The sequence below is a fragment of the Anser brachyrhynchus genome, assembly GCF_964034855.1.
Source record: "Anser brachyrhynchus genome assembly, chromosome: 3".
In the NCBI taxonomy this organism is placed as follows: domain Eukaryota; kingdom Metazoa; phylum Chordata; class Aves; order Anseriformes; family Anatidae; genus Anser; species Anser brachyrhynchus.
Genome location: NC_137696.1, coordinates 22,017,786 through 22,034,187, shown reverse-complemented (window position 1 = coordinate 22,034,187; position 16,402 = coordinate 22,017,786). Strand labels below are relative to the sequence as shown.

The 16,402-nt window shown below is 38.5% G+C and overlaps 1 protein-coding gene across 8 annotated transcripts in view; it reads left to right on the top strand.

The window, feature by feature from the left end:
• ALK (ALK receptor tyrosine kinase) overlaps nt 1-16,402 on the top strand; it is a 309,718-nt gene that overhangs the window by 78,776 nt on the left and 214,540 nt on the right. For all 8 annotated transcript variants that reach the window (XR_013949459.1, XM_080587582.1, XM_080587583.1 and 5 more), the window contains exon 2: nt 7,246-7,365. Coding sequence is in view for 7 of the 8 variants with exons in the window: in XM_080587582.1 (XP_080443708.1) it covers nt 7,246-7,365 (120 nt within the window). In the remaining variant the exon portion in view is untranslated. The remainder of the gene's footprint in view (nt 1-7,245; nt 7,366-16,402) is intronic.

Genomic DNA, 16,402 nt, shown 5'->3' with positions numbered 1-16,402 from the left:
CTTAATTGTGTTGTAAATGGTTATTAAGGCAAAGATCAGCATATTGTTGTGTGTTTGTTTGTTTGTTTAAAGGTTTCTTGTACACACACAGATGAGTAACAACCTGAAGCCATTCCTAGTCTGGTTTGTAAATGAAACCCCGAACACTTTATCAGTGCCCACTTGTGGTGTCTTAGTGGGTAGGTCTTCAGCCGCTACAGAGCATTTGAAATGCAGTAATATACTCTAGATGGCAGTATATTTTTAAGCTATATTAGTTGAGCTAGGTCGAGTATAAGCTTGGTTATTTTAATTGTTTTTGATGCTCTTGTCATGCCTCTAGTAGAATTTTAAAAATTTCTAGATTTCACAACACACATAGAAGTGCTAAGAATTCACAGAAATCTGCAAAAAACACAACATTGTTATTTTCACCTACATTTGTACCAGGAAAATTAGTTTTTCCGTGTAATGAGCAACAATACATGATACTTCTTTAATATTTCCCCGTCACAATGTCTTTAAGGAATTCTATTTTGGGTACTTCATGCTCTTCTTCTTCCATCCAAGATCTGCTGATCCAACCATATCTAGACTTAGCACAGACTCTCCTTGCATCAATAAATTTCCATGGGATGTAGTTGTTGGAGGGAGTGTCTAGCTGGTAGAAAAGAAAGAGGTCATGGTGCACCTGATTTCTGATTCAGTTAGTCACTTTTGAGACATTAGTTTCTTCTATCAAAAGTTAGTATTTCCCGTGAAAAGGAAAAAAAAAACCAAACACATTTCTAACAGAAGGGAGTTAATGGAAAATTTTAAATAAGCCTTAAAAAGACAAAAAAAAAAAAAAAGTAGTCAGGGCCAGAATGACAACACAGTTCACAGTTGTTGAGTTAAATACAGTTTTATTACTAACATATGCTTCATGTACAGGAAATATATGCTATTCCCAAATGTACTGATCAAGCATCTGCCTGTCAGTATTGTTGATCACTTGTATGCCTCATGCAGTGTGTCTAACTGAATTCCCTATCCCTGCAGATCTGCTACAGCCCACTAAATGCAAATTTCTTCACGGCATTTGGGTACATGTTTGGTGACACATATACTACCGTTTATTTGTATTCATCAGGCTTTCAAGCTGACATAAAATCATTGTAACATAATGCATTATTAAATATATTTTCCGTCTGACAAAGATAAACTTGACAGACTGTCAAGTGAACATTTTCTTACTTTAGAAAAGGTTTGTAAAAATAAACCCTGGAAGCCATCCATCCGTTAGCATAGTAAAGCTCGCCAGCTATTCAGAACAAGAAACTGTGAGGAAAGCGGCTGCCCTTTGCCTGGTTCTCTGCCTTAACTGTAAACAGATTTTGACTTTTGCTTGAGTGACATTTAGACAGTAGGTTGTATGAGCATAGTTGAGTCTATGGATCATTCACAAAGTGTTAATTTGGGTGCTGGCTTTGGTGTTGCTTGTTCACCTTGATATAATGAAGTGTTCTCACAGAATTCATGATGACTGTGTTTGCAGATGGGAAGAAGGGAGGCTGTATGAACACTGTGGGTGTGATCATGAGGATTAGTTTTGATTTTCTAAGTTTACAGGGAATTTTCAGGCAATCTTTTTTACCCAGTTGCATCCCTTTCCCCATAAAATCTGAAATTAGGAACTTTGTGGAGCCAGGAGCTCGGAAATCCTTTAGCAAGGTTCTCCGGGGTGTACACTCACAGCTATTACAGAGGCAGTCCTGAAAATCCTGCTGGTCTTTTCTTGAAATGTCAGACTTTCCCAAAGACTAGAAAATGCAGATCTTAATGAAAGCTGTTTCTAAGCATGTAATTTGCTAGGAAATATTTTAGTGATTGCTGTTACAAATAGGAGCCACAAATACTTCTAAGGTTGATTTCTGATTTCCATGCAAACAAATGGGAATGATTTTGAGATATTCTTCCAGATATAGATGTCACTGAAAATACAGTTTGATCTCAGTTATTAACCTTCATATCTGTTGCAACTGTGAAATCTAGATGACAGGTAAATGCACGTTTGTCACCCCAGATTCACCACTATCTTACAGAATAGTAATAAGAACCTTATCTCCCTGCCAATCTATATACAAAGGTAGATATGCGTTCCCCAAGCATGAAGATATTGGGTTGCCTGCATTGATTCTCAATATATTTTTAGTATTTTTCTTGGAAGAAGCTTTCTTTCCTATTTTGCTGCTAGGATGCATCTTTGGTGAGGTCTAGCTCTGAGAAACTGGGAATAATACAGCTCAGCACAGTGAGAAAGCTTATCTACAGGGTAATGAAGCAATATCAAAAGGGAGTAATATCCTGAAGTTGTTGTTTTTAGTTAAAAATAGCATGGATGTTTCAATAAAGATTCTGTTACGTTCTACACTACACAGAACTTTAGAAAACTCCGTATGTTAATGGCTGGGGATACTCATTCCTTCTTCCAGAAAAGGAGAAAAAGGGAGAAATCCAGTTTGTTTTAAAATGACCAAGGTAGAAAGCTTTTCATTTTTTTTTCCCATTTTTATTTGAACATGCAGGCTTATTCTATTAAAGAGGTATTTTTCATTAAAATAATACATAAATATTTTATTTAATGAATTTGTGGCCTTGAGGATTGACTTCCCTACATATGAAACATTTATTTATTTTTTTTTAAACCAAAATCTTGGTGAGCTGAATGAATTTCACATCCCCTAGGGAAATTCCTTTGCACGAGTTTAAAAACAGAAATGTCAAATGTTCTCTTCAGGTGCATGTTTCTAGCTGTGATTGAGTACCTTGGGTCAGGTTTTGGCCCTGGATATTCCTTTAGGGCAGGAATATCAAAAAAACTTCTGTTATACCTCACCAAATGTCTGGCTACTAAAAACAAAGCTGTCAGCTTCTAGTTGGTAATCCATTAATTTTTTCAAAAAGGTTAGGGTTACTGTTGACAAGTGATAGAGCACCATGGTACAGACAACCATAATGGGAGGTTAGTATATTTAAAAAGAAAGAGAATAAAATTTCTTAGTGCTTATTGTTTTCAATATTAATTGTTTCAGAGAGGGGGAAAAAATTATCTTGTGAAATGGCTCCAGCGTACTCTATGTTTACATTACCATTGCTGCACAAGAAGCATTTGTTTAGCTGATATGCAGGTCTTCTGTAATTACCTTTCTGGTCATAAAATACCCTGGAGGTGGAAGAGGAAAGGTCTCTCCTATTCCTAACCTACAGCTCACGCTGAAATCTAATCATTCCTCACTGTGAAGAGTAGCCTCTTGGCTACAAAAAACCTTTTACCCAGCATCTTTCTCTGAAGATAACTTAATTGGGAAAGATTCATAACTTCTGATACAATCTCCTTGTCTTCAAGTTCAGACCAATAGCCCAAGCAAATCATTTGAGATGAAGTTACAAAATTAATCCTAAGGAATACGAGAAAAAAATGAGTTATTAGGTTAAAATGAATTGCAGTAACTCTATTCTGAGAGGGAGGGGGAGAGTGAGAGAGAGAGCGTTCCAATTTTTGATGTTATCTCTTCTGCAGCTCTTGCTGCTGATAGAGGGGAGGTTCAGGTGCCTGGACTGCCTTGTCTTCTCTGCTCAGATGTTCAACTTTATTTTTTTTATCTCAGTTTACTGTATATAGTGGTGACAGAGGGAACACATTCACTTAGATGAGGCTGAAGGCTGGCATGATTTCTGATGAATGAGATATGTATTGCATTAGAGTTGTCAGAGGCATATTTCTGCAAGTGAGGAGTGCCAGAGAATCTATGGTATTGCAGCTGATCATTGAGTTACTGATTCCTAAGTAAGGGTGGTCAGGATAAAAGCAATGATAATTTTGAGTTCCATGGCTGCAGCGTTAAAGAGAAGAATGCATCTGTGTAACGTTCTCTGAGATTATTTTTCCATGGGGAACAGGTAGGTTTTCAGGTTTGTGTCCTCACAGGATTCAGATCCCAAGGCTTCCCCACCAATGCTAAATGCATGACATCTACATTCATTTGGGTCTTGCAGGGGTAAGGAGGCCCCAGAGTTCTTGTTTGTGTTAGATGTGTGACCTGTGTTAAGGTTGTAAATCTTTCCTTGTTTTCGAGTGTTACTGGATGGAGATGTTATATTACAGGGATATTGTTACTCATTAGACATCTCACATCAAGACGAACACACTTATTATGTCCACTGATATTAAAACTAGTTTATTACGGGAGCTCAATTTTTACTATTATTTTTTTAAAATATTATTTTATACTAGCATCAAAGTGAAGCACATTTGTAGGAAAAAATCTGTTTTAGCAGCATCTGTATCTATTGTAATGGAACCTAACATTATTTGCCACATCAAGCTATATCATGAGCTACTGAAAGATGCGTCAACTACGTCTTCATGTTAAGAAGGAAAATCCAGTATAAAGGTTATACCATAGTTGCTATTGCTTTGTTATTCACAGTTGAAGGCAGTACACTAGGTTTATATCTGCCCTCATAAATGACTGGCCTCGTCTTTTTTTCTGCTAAACTCCAGACAATAACAGGGGATATTTTCAGGGCCCTGCAACTCCGTTCTAGATCCAAATCTTTCTTTTTATGCTTACACCCTCAGTTTTGGGGCCCAGGCTGTCATTTTTAGGGCACAATGCTTTATTTTTAGGTCCTGCAGCTTCATTTTAAGGTACAAAGGTGCCTTTTTAGGGTACAGTGCCTTATTTGAGAGAAAAAAAAAAAAAAAACACCTTTTCTATTTCCAAAATCCTTATTCTAGGAGACAAGTCCTGAATTTTAGGGCCCAAAGCCTCCTTTTAGGATCCAAGAACCCACTTTGAGGGATCAAAACACCATTTTAGGATCCAGCCCCCAATCAGTTTTTTTGCAGGCCCAAAGCCTTTGTTTTAGTACCCAGAGCCTTCATTTTGGGACCCAAAGGCTCAGTTTTGGGTAGAAGGAATCATTCTAGGGTCCAAAGACACATGTTACTGTCCAGAGACCCCTTTTCTGGGTTCTGAAACATTCTTTTTTTGTGGCCAATGTCTCAATTTCAGGTTCCTAACTTTTTTTTTTTTTTTTCCTAGGGCCCAGAACCTTAGTTTTGGTTTCAAAGAATCATTCCCAGGGTCCAAAGACTCATTCTAGGGTTCAGAGCCTCATTTTAAGATTCAAATCATCATTTTTAGGGCACAAACAGTCTCTTAAGGCTCTAAACCCTCTTTATTTTTTTGTGGCTAGAAAACATATTAATAGGGACTAAAGGCTCATTTTTATAAACCGAAACCTTGTAATTAGACTCTAAGCCATAATTTTCACGATCCTGAGCCTACATTTGGGATCCAAAACCACCTTTTTATCACCACACCCTAAGTTTTCAGACTCAGGTTACATTTTTAGGGCCCACAGTTTCATTTTAGGGAACAAATCCTCATTTTGGTGTTCTAAAGCCTTAATTGAGAGGACAAATCCTCTTTTTTAGTGCCTTAAACCCCATTCTAGGGGCTATGACCTCAATTTTAGGGCCAAAAGCCTCTTTTTAGGGTTCAAACACCCATTCTTAGGGATCAGAACATTGTTTTAAGATCCAGCCCCCAAAGCTGTAAAGTCCAAAGCCCTATTTTTAGGTCCAAACCCTAATTTTGAGGTCCATACCCTAATTTTGGGGGCACAAAGACTCCCTTACAAGTCTGAACTCTCTTTCTGTGGCTAGAAAGCATACTAGTAGGGACGAAAGGCTCATTTTGCTAGGTTAATGGTTGGACATGATGATCTTAGAGGTCTTTTCCACCCTAAATGATTCTCTAATTCTATGATTGTACTGTAACTTAGCATAGAGACCAGATTTAATTGAGCCATTAGGGTTATTAATTTTTTGGAATGGCTTACAAAACAGCACAGTGTCCATTCTTATCTTGAAGATTATTGCTTTAAGCAATGAGAAGGAGTTACAGTTCTTATGTAAAAATAGTTATTTTTCTTTTGTTTTTGTTACCATTACTCAGTTACAGGACTGCTAAGAATAAGAATACACTGAGAATGAGGTAGGGCTCAACTAACACTTGGTACTTAAGCTTCTGACAAGTCCCCCCGAAATTTTCAAGTTTTTCTTATGTGAAACAGGGAAGTGGCAGAGCTTTAGCAGAATCAAAGCAATGTTTTTACCATGGCTTTAGCCATTTACCTTGCTTACTATTATCCCCTAAAATATTTCTGTTATTATCCATTATTATTTACCTGTTCAGGAGGACAATTATTTGACACCGAATTAATTATCACTCTAAGTTAATTCCTTTTGTTACAGAAAATTTAACCAAACTTTTATCGGGAGGTATCGCCATATTTTTTTTCTGGTATTTTAGCAAAGCTTAGCATTGCATCTAAACTAAAGTAATTCAAGCCAGCATCTGTATTGTTCTTACTTGACAAAAAATTTATTAGATCAAAAATGTATTTTTTATTTTTTCTTTTTGAACAACAATTTCTTTATGGCTTCTCCGAGAAATCAGAACATATCAGCAAGCCAGAGGTTTGTTTTGTTGCATCAAATTTCCCAAACACAAGTTTTGCCTGTCTGTATTTCTATAAAGTTAAATCCTTCCTTTCTCCTGAAGAGTTCAAAAAATGAGAGGAGGATACTCAAGATCCTGTTATCATCAGGAAAGAAAGAAAAAAAAAACAAACCCACACCTTAAATATTCACAGGGAAAATCTGTGCTTTCAAAGCCTATATTATTCTGCTCATTGACCTGGCATGTTACTTCAGATTCTCTTTGCATCTCTAAGATCACTGTAGTCTTGCACAGTTAGTGCAGTTTTGTACAGATACTTTCATGTTCTGGGTCAGTGTAGTATTCTGATCCCCAAACACATCTCTTAGATGCATAGGGTTGTTGAACAGGAGCTGTGTACTTTTGCTTCTTCCATGTACGGGATGTCTGAATGCTAACAAGACTTTAAGAATAAATAAATTGAAGGAAAGGTCAATGAGAACTTAGACTCTGTGTGGGACTAAACTTGACAATTTTTCTAAGTGATGATAATTCTGTTATGTAAAGCAATTTATCTCCTGTTTCCTTGAACACAGACATATCTGGTAGTAAAAAATGACCAAGAAATAATTTAATATCAGCACTCAGTGTATATAATATATAAAGCTGATATTTGCACTTATTGTGTAGCATACAAGTAACAATGTCATACATAAATGTTTGTATTTCTTTTTCTTTTTTTTTTTTCTTTTTTTTTTTTTTTTAATGAAAGGTCTGAGCACTTTGGATGTCCCAACAAACAGCCCTCGTCTTCCCCCTGGTCTCTCTGCTTGGAACTTGACCTGGGTCATGAGAGATACATCTCCCTTCTTCTCCCATAGAGGACGACACAGTAAGTAGCATTTATATATTTTCCTCAAGAGGCTGTAACTAACTGCTTAAGGATATTCATATAATTGTGGAGCAAACCGATCAAACTCAAACAATCCGTGATACAATATCCATACTGTCAGCCCCTGAGGGCACTAATAAGCCTTACTATCCCTTATCAGCTTCCCCTGGAGCCTTCCACGATCCTGCTTATGGGCCCAGGAACACCATTTCCGAAGAGCTGGACTTGGCCTGTTGCCATCGTCACAGAGGTTTCTGATGACCTGGGTTGCCCCAGCCTACCCTGCTCCTTCAAAAAAAAAACAGGTCCAAACCGATACCACTCAAATATTTGGGTGGTATCTTTGAATCAAGTGATTTCAAACGAGGAGCTGCGTAGCAAATTCAGTTTTCCTTGGCATCTCCTTTCACAACTTCCATCTTTTCCAAAATCAGGGAATCTGTTTTCATCTTTTCTTTGGTATGACCTATTTCCTGGCAAACCACAGGCACATTCAGCACTGAAGTAGTACATGTCTACTATATGCCTATTACCAGTCTCTATGAGAAGAGTTAAGGTACTGAGAGGCTAATAAGATTTACTCACCCCAAGCCTGTAATTATCTGCTTGAGGGAAAAGTTTGACCTACCTACATGAAGGAGGTCCATATTTCTTCAAATTTATGTTGCAGCCTTTTATGTGTGCAATATATATTCTTTCCCCTGGCATAAAATATCTGCTCCTAGCTGTTGTATCTGCTTGAACGATGAGGACGCATGATTTTCATTTTGGAAGGGACAGCAGTCCAATCTTTTTCTCTTGCTTGGCTTTCTTAGAAGTTGCAAGGATGATTTTTAATTTATCCTTTATTACTTCTTCCTAAACTCTTTTAGATTCTCAGTAATACCATTCTAAGGGAAGACTTTGTTCTTAAATCTAAAAGCATCAATTCCGTCTGATAGCACTACATGGAGATAAATGTACTGCATCTAAGCAAAAATGATTTATTATGATTTCAGCTGGCTGCATGGGACCAAATTCTACCACATTCCAATCATCTGTTTTGGAAGAAAAGGCAGGAATTTAATGATGTGTTACACAAAATGCGATCTTTAATCAGTGCTTCAAAATTGGATGAACATATTCCTCTGCTTTGTGTTCTATTTTTAAGAGGTCCCCAAAACCTTAACTAGTATGCTTCTTACTATAAAAAATACCAGTTTCCAATTCTAAGCTGTTTTCTCCTTCAGAAGGTGTAATTCAGGATGTGCACCTTGAAACTAGTGGGGACTCTGGAAGAGGGGTAGGAGTCATGTTTTTTGCTAGCTTTGCACCTTAAGGTTTCCAAAAGTTGGCAGAGCCTCCTCTAAATTAAAGGGATAGCAGTAGCTGTCAAAGTTTTCAGACCAGAACACCACATGGCACTGCTATACTTCCCTGCCACTTCAGATACACAATATGTGGAGGATTGTTATGTGTATGTTGAATGGAGCATGTAGGCATTGTTCAAGCCTAAAAGAGCAATTCTTAAAACTTCTCCCTATTCCTCTGCACACCTAAAGCTTTTAGGCACCTGAACGTTTCTTAGAAATTTTCCAGGGATCTAGATTTCTTTCCAGAACTGCGATGTGCATGACAGGGATGTAAATAGTGCCTTTCAGCAGCTGATTATTGGCTCTGGATCCAAGAAGCTCACTGAAGGTCACACAGGGATTCAGCAGAGCAATGCAGGAGACAAAGTTAGACTATCCAACTTCTACACTAGTAACCTTGTCTCAGGACCACCTCTGCCCACTGATTAAGCAGTTAATCCAAAATCACACAATAAATCATCAGCAGAAATAAAACCCAACAGTATTTTACTACTAGAGTGTTTTCCAGTTCTGCCAGAAGCTTTACCCGGCATGACTGAGATTATAAAGTGAGTGCTCAGTAAAACATCTATTAAAACACCCTCATAATCCGATGGGACCCATCTAATTAACTGACTGACATTGCTGGAGTGGGAAAATATAAGTTCTCTAATTACCTTTTTCTCGTATTCCACTATTGGATATATATTTTTTTTTTTGATTGAAAGGCTGCGTAAATTGAAATGCAGGGTCCCTCTTTCTCTGTCAAACTAAGTTCTCTCTTCCTTCACTCAGAATTAAACATTCTGATGGACAGCCACACCAGTTCTGACAGGAACAATGCTTGATGTTGTCTTTGAAACTATATGCAGCAATCCCAAAAGATAATCACTGGCACAACAGGATGCTTTGAGAGTGAAGCATTTACAATGCTTCTTTCTATCTTGTCTTGAGTGTCTATATTTGTCTCTATCCAAGCACTGATTAATCATCTAACATCTCAGAGGTGCATCATCCTCCTGCCTTGCAGAAAACAGACTTAAAGAAACACACAAAGTCAAAATTACCTGGGAAATTAACCCGCAGGGTAGGAGGAGTCTTTAAATCACTGTTATTTTATTTTATTTTATTTTATTTTATTTTATTTTATTTTATTTATTTTATATTTTATTTTATTTATTTTATATTTTATTTTATTTTATTTTATTTTATTGTTGTTGTTCTTTTTGAGATACACTGTTTAGCTAGAACCAACTTTAAATGCATTCTGCTGTGTGGACTTATTGCAGCATAGTAGCCTTCCACTTGCAGCACTGATGGAACCCTGTCCTGAGGCTTACATGATTAACTGCACCCAGCCATGTATTTTATTTCTTGTCCTGGTTGGCTGAATATTAATTTTCTCTTCTGTACAGGTATTGTATAAAAAATCGTCCCCTGCATAAAAACGATTAAACTTGTATAACAGGGGTTCCAGACAACAGGCACCCCTTAAGGCTTGGAAGCGTTCATGTCATTAGTAAACCTTTCTCTTCCCCATCCTCTACAGGCCCCCAGGCAGTCAACAACAACAAACCTTGAGCATGATTCTGGCAGAGTATGGTGGCAAATGCAGAAAGTGCTACCAACTGGAAAAAAATCAAATGCAGTTAATCCCATCCAAATTCTGTTTTGAAAGAACACGTTTTCTGAGAATAACAGGCATAAACACAGCCATTTCCTTTTTGGAAAGCTGGAGACAGCTTTTACTTTTCAACTCTTCTTACACAGTTGTGCTGTCTGAGTGTGTCTTTACCAGGTCCCCCAGTAGCAGCTGAACTTCTCGTCCATTCTGTACCAGCTTTGTACAAAAGACAGGAATACCTCTCTTGGGCCGTGTCAGACTTGCAATCTCGTTTACAGATATTTTTCCCCAGAAATTTAGGAACTAAAGGTAATAAAGTGATGTTTTGGATTCCTAAGGCAACTGGGAATAAAACTCGGGAAAAGTGGAGATTCAGCTATCAAATTACTAGTGTGCTTAAAAAGGGGAGTTCAGCAGAGGAGGAGCACATACCTTCAAGAGTGCATAATTATTCACAGCTTTAATTTAATAGGTACTAAAAGCATAATCCAAAGGATGGCTCTGTTAATAACTTATTAATAATTTCACTCAGCTCTATGACTTCAGCAAACTGATCTGACATTTTTTGTTTTTTCATTTTTTGCCTTTTTTTTTTATTTTACATTTTCTAATAGAATCTTGTCTGTGAAGAGATCATGATTTCCTGAATGGGGTTTGCTAAAACAAACAAACAAACAAACAAACAAAAAAAACTCACCAAAAATGTATCAGACTAATTTTACTGTGGTATAATTTGGGGTCATTCTCATTGCGTATATGATGCTCAGTGACATGGCTGCGGCTCCGTGAGGTATCAGATGATTATTTTTTTTTCTCTGGTAGGCTGAGTGCCCTTGCTGAACAAGTATTCATAAGCATGCATTCAAAACGCTGTTTCATTCACGTGAGTTGAATACCAGTTAAACACTGCTGACAGGAAACTCAGTGAGTCTGATTGTCAAACAAAAGAGGGCAGCAGCTAGATGAGTTTGTGCTACAGTTATGTTCCCATGACTACTTGTTTTATACATCTACGATAAATCAAACTAATATGGACATTTTCAGAATGATAAATCTATCATGATACTTGACTCTGCACGGCACAGTGAGAAGCATAGATATGAACTAATAGTTACAACAAGTTCCAGCTTGGAAGGTGAGATAAAGTCAGGAGAGGAATGAGCAGAGTAATACTTTGTCTCAAAGGAAAAATAAATCAATGCTTTGTTATTAAAGGTAGTGTAAAAGTGAAGTACCACCTTAATTCAAACATACCCGAACTTTCAAAGAAAGCATTTTGCAATCTTAAAAGTATTCTAACACTGTTTTGGAAATAGTGTTATAAATATAACAGAGCAAGACTTCGATCAACAATGGTTACACTAAATTAATGGAATTGCTTCATATAAAATAGCAGATGCTGCGACCCCATATACATGCACACAAATTCTTGTTTAACAATTAGATGGTGTTTTTACCATGTGTAATGGCACTGAAGTCCGCGGGGAGGAAAATCACAGGAAAAGCAGTTTCTGCCTAACTAAGCTGAAGGCTGTGCTGTGCAAGAAGGGAAAATAAAATTTACTAGGGAGAAAAATTTACTTTCTTTCAAGTTATTCTTTTCCTTATATCCTCTTTTCATTCACAGATAATATGCAATGACAGCTCAATATTTTTTCAGTAATAGAGTAATACACAGCAAGACAACAAATGTCTTTTCTTCCTGTGTGTCAAATATTTATTTTCTCTAGAGATCTTTCAAACTTCATGCAAGAGATCCCTTGTATGAATTGTCAAAATATGACACTCCATCCAACTGCTGTTTTGTGCCAACTGGGGCATGTTTTCTAACTATCAGTGTTAGACAGTACTTCAATCTTTCGGTCAGAATGGGCATTAGAAATGCATTTACATCTATTGTTTTTGCTGCATGCTTGGGAGACGTGCTGGACAAGTATTTCTTGTGTGGAAGATGAGCTCTGTCACTTTTCACAGTGGGAGGAATGAAAATCAGAGCTGTTGCTGGTTGTGCTACACATACCCCCTCCTCGCTCTTCTTTCTGTAGCTGTCTCGAAAGACTGTGCTTGTAATTGATTGATAAAGGAGTCCTGGCTTTTTTTTTGTAGCTCGATTTCCACCAAACAAAGCAGCTGTCAAAGATTTTGGTGATTCAGTCCCTGGTGTGCACTAAGGGCCCAGGTGGATATAAAATGTATGTTGTCATTTTAAAGATTGACTTAACTAATAAATAAATCTTTGCATTATTGTAATTTTCTCTAAGATGTGGCCCATCCAGCTGTTGCTTCGCTCCCCTCGGGGGATTAATTTAAAAGCTTCTGGCACTAGGAGAGCACTGAGTTCCCTAGGGAGGGAAGTAGCACGTTCCATGCTTGGCTCGGACGCCCGAGCGTCGGGATCTTGAGCTCTCTTCCCGGCAGTCGATGCCATGTCTCTGCAGAGCAAGTGACATTGTGTGTCCTGCTGGGCAATGCTCCAATAAAATTTTATTTTTTTCAGAATACAATCTTAATTTCAATAGCACCTCCCGAGGGAAACCTCGGCGTTTTGCTTTCAATGCGGATAAGCTGTGCTGTTGAAGCCTGCCAGGACGCACTCCTGCGATGCTCCGCACTGAAAGCAAGCCCGCTGTGCTGCGTGCGGACCCATCGGGCTGGAGCCTTCCCTGCACGCAGCGCTCGTGGACGGGCACCTGCAGGCACCCATCGGTGGTCACCAGCCTGGCCTCCTGCCAGGGCCGTGAGGCTGCACAATGACTGTTCGTGCTGCCAGGCCACGGCTGGGCGGCCTCCTAGGCCTCTGCCCTGTTGTTGATGGGATTTCCCACACCAGCGAGCAGGAGGCAGAGGGGCAGGGAAGCCTCTGAGGTGAGAGGAGGTGGGGAAGGGGCCTGTGCAGCAGAGACAGGGTTGATGTGCTGCCTGGAAGGGGGTGGGGAGCTCAGGGAAATGGGGGGAGATGCTGGGGACTGCCTTCACTTAGCCCTACTAGGACACCTCTGGTCCTCCCAGTTAGCCTGAAGGATGCATCCCAGCTGTATAATCACAGAATATCCCGAGTCAGAAGGGACCCACAGAGAGCAATGAGTCCACCTTCAGACTCCACATAGGATGACCCCAAAATCAGACCATGTGTCTGAGAGCATTGTTCAAAGGCTTCTTGAACTCCAGCAGGCTTGGTGCCACGACCACTTCCCTGGGGAGCCTGTCCCAGTGCCTGACCACCTTCTCAGTGAAGAACCTTTTCCTAACATCTAGCTTCCCCTCTGCTCCCCCTCATGAGGAAGCTGTAGACCATGATGTGGTCTCCCCTCAGTCCCCTCTTCTCTAGGCTGAACAAACCAAGTGACTTCAGCTGCTCCTCACATGCCTTGCTGTCTAGACCCGTCACCATCTTTGTTGTCCCACTTTAGACACAGCAGTAGTTTTATATCTTTCTTATAGCTCCCCCTAGGTGTGGGCCTAGCAGTATGCTAAGCCAAGCCATCACACCGCACTGGGGTTTAGCAGCGGCCATGCACCCTCCTTAGACCATGGGTTCACAAAATGGCAGTGCGTGGTTTCACCACTTTTATGTGCCAGTGGGGCAGTGCTCACTTCCAAGGGCCCTGTCTATTTGTTATGCCTTTTTCCACAAGTTCCTCCTAACTTTTCAACAGGTTGCTGAACTGAAAGCCAGAGAGCACAACGTCTCCTGTTCACGCTCTATTTTCTGGGAGAAATACCACTGCAGGCATCCTTGCATCACCCCACACGTGTAGCTCTGTATCAGTGGATAGAAATATCTTGATAAGGAAATTGAAACCCTTAGATGAAATGTCTTTTGCTCTTTTCTACTCGGAGGGAATGGGGAAAGGCTGTAGGAACTGGCTTTGTCCCTGGGATTAATAACTGGAAAATCAATTTGTCATTTCCCTGTCGTAAATTAAAAGCTTAAAGGCTTCATAGCAGGAGTATAACAGAGGTTAGTGTGTACTGATGGAGAGCTCAAAGCTCACTCAGCAGAGCACATCTCTACTATACAATTTAAATTTTATCTCCTTATACAAGGAGTATCTGACAATGTTTGTATAAAAATTGAAATTCTGTGCAAAAATATTTTACCTGTTTCCACACCGCTTCTGTGGTTGTTGCTACTGCAGCAGGTGTATTCTTGAGGAAGATTCTGTTCCTATTTTGATCAGTGTAAGTGACCTCTGCATTGTGCACTTGTATCTGTAGGGGTAGTACAAATTAGTCATATTCAAGCTGATCACTTGCCACTTAGGATTCACATCTCTGAGCTGGTTCTTTGGGGAACAGAGAACCTCTGCTCTCTCCCTTGTCTATTTTAGTGAAGTAAGAAAGCAACCAAGCCTTTTCAAAAGGGTGTTCAGCTAAGAGTAACAAAAAGGAGTGATTTGTGAAAGCCAGAAGACCAGGGGTGAAAAGGACCCTTTTAATACAGACAAAGGTAGAACAACAAAAGAGCATTCTAAGAGGAAAGTACCTGCTGGTAAGATTTTTTGTGGTTGAATGGAGGCTTGGTTTAAAATAAATAAGCCTAGTTTGTTATTGGTCAGGTGAAGAAAGGACAGTTTCTTAAAAAGAACCAGCAGTTTACATCTCTGTAAAATTATTTTTATTCTAAACAAAGCATGATTCTGTGAGGCATGCTTACAGAAAGTATCTGAAATGATCCAAAGAGTGAATGATCCATAATCTGACCTGAAGCAATATAAAGGATATTTTTTGCAGATTACTGTGTTTTGGGGTATTGCTTATACTACTGTGTTAAGTCACTATTTTATTGGAAAACGCTAATCAGTTTAATTAAAACAGATGTGGTTGCCAGATATTTTAGTTGCTTGTGCATAAATTATTTCTGATGACTACTTTGATTAAAATAAATAAATTGAAGCATTCACAAGACACTTCACATCATCAGACATACACAGATTCCACTGGCTTTTCAGTCAGATAGTAGCTTAAATTTCTTTTCAGTCTATGGTTGGTATCCTATACACTTTTAAATACCAGAAAATTAAACTATTTATGTCTACAACCTTTCTTAAACAGGTGTTTACCTTGATTTGATTAGAAGCATCATGTTTTGTTTCCTCTTTAAAAGTGTAATTAATAAAAAAATAAAATAAAAAAAATGAAACCATCCTGTTTCTTTAGTGTCCTTTGGATGGAAATACAAGAGATTCTTGGACAAGGGTTTGCTGTTTCACAGTATATTAAAATCTTTGCAATTTGCTTAAATTTAAATTCTTGTAGAGCTTCTAGGATCTATAATGTCAGTGTAGCTGTGCATACACAGGATATAAATCTTTGTGATACCTCTTTAATAGAAATAAACAAAAAACACTTGACTATCTAGCTACACTGTTCAAGTCTTAAAGCTCTGTATCTAGTAAATTTGTATTGGTAGTAGGTTTAAAGAATAATCAGAAGAGGTTGTGTTTAACATATTTAATTATCTTTCCTGCAGAGTTTGCTGTTTTTCAAAAATGGGCAGAGTGGCTTTTATTTGTCTTCTAAAGGCAAATGACTACGTTGTATGCTTAGCTGGGCAAGAAAAAAATACATTGGGTTTTGCATTTAAACATGTTATGACAAAAGTTGAAAAGGAATCTGAAAGACCTTTCTTAGGCAGAGGCATAAAAAATGAAAGGTGATTTGTGGAATTAACTCAAATATTGTGATGGTTCTGTACTTGCAGATACGGTTTATATGATCTTGCAGCACCTACCACACCAACTACAGTTTGTCAGGAGAAAAAAATATATAAAATATATACATATATATTACATATAATGCTTTTTTGTATAAAGTATATTACACTGTGAAGGATGTAGTAAAAGATGGAAAGCCTGGGGATAGGAAGTTAACTCACATTAGGCTTGGAAGACTGGTTTATGTTTGTATTGCCTTTTACTGTGTTGCATAAGATAGCATTTCTTTGTCATCATTTCTTTGTGCTGAATAAGATAGTAGCAGTGAAATTTTGTTCTGATATGAGATTAATTTAAATAAGAGCTTATGAAGAACGCAGATATTCTGGTGGTGTAGGGAGAGGAGTGGGAGGGTTGTTGAGTTC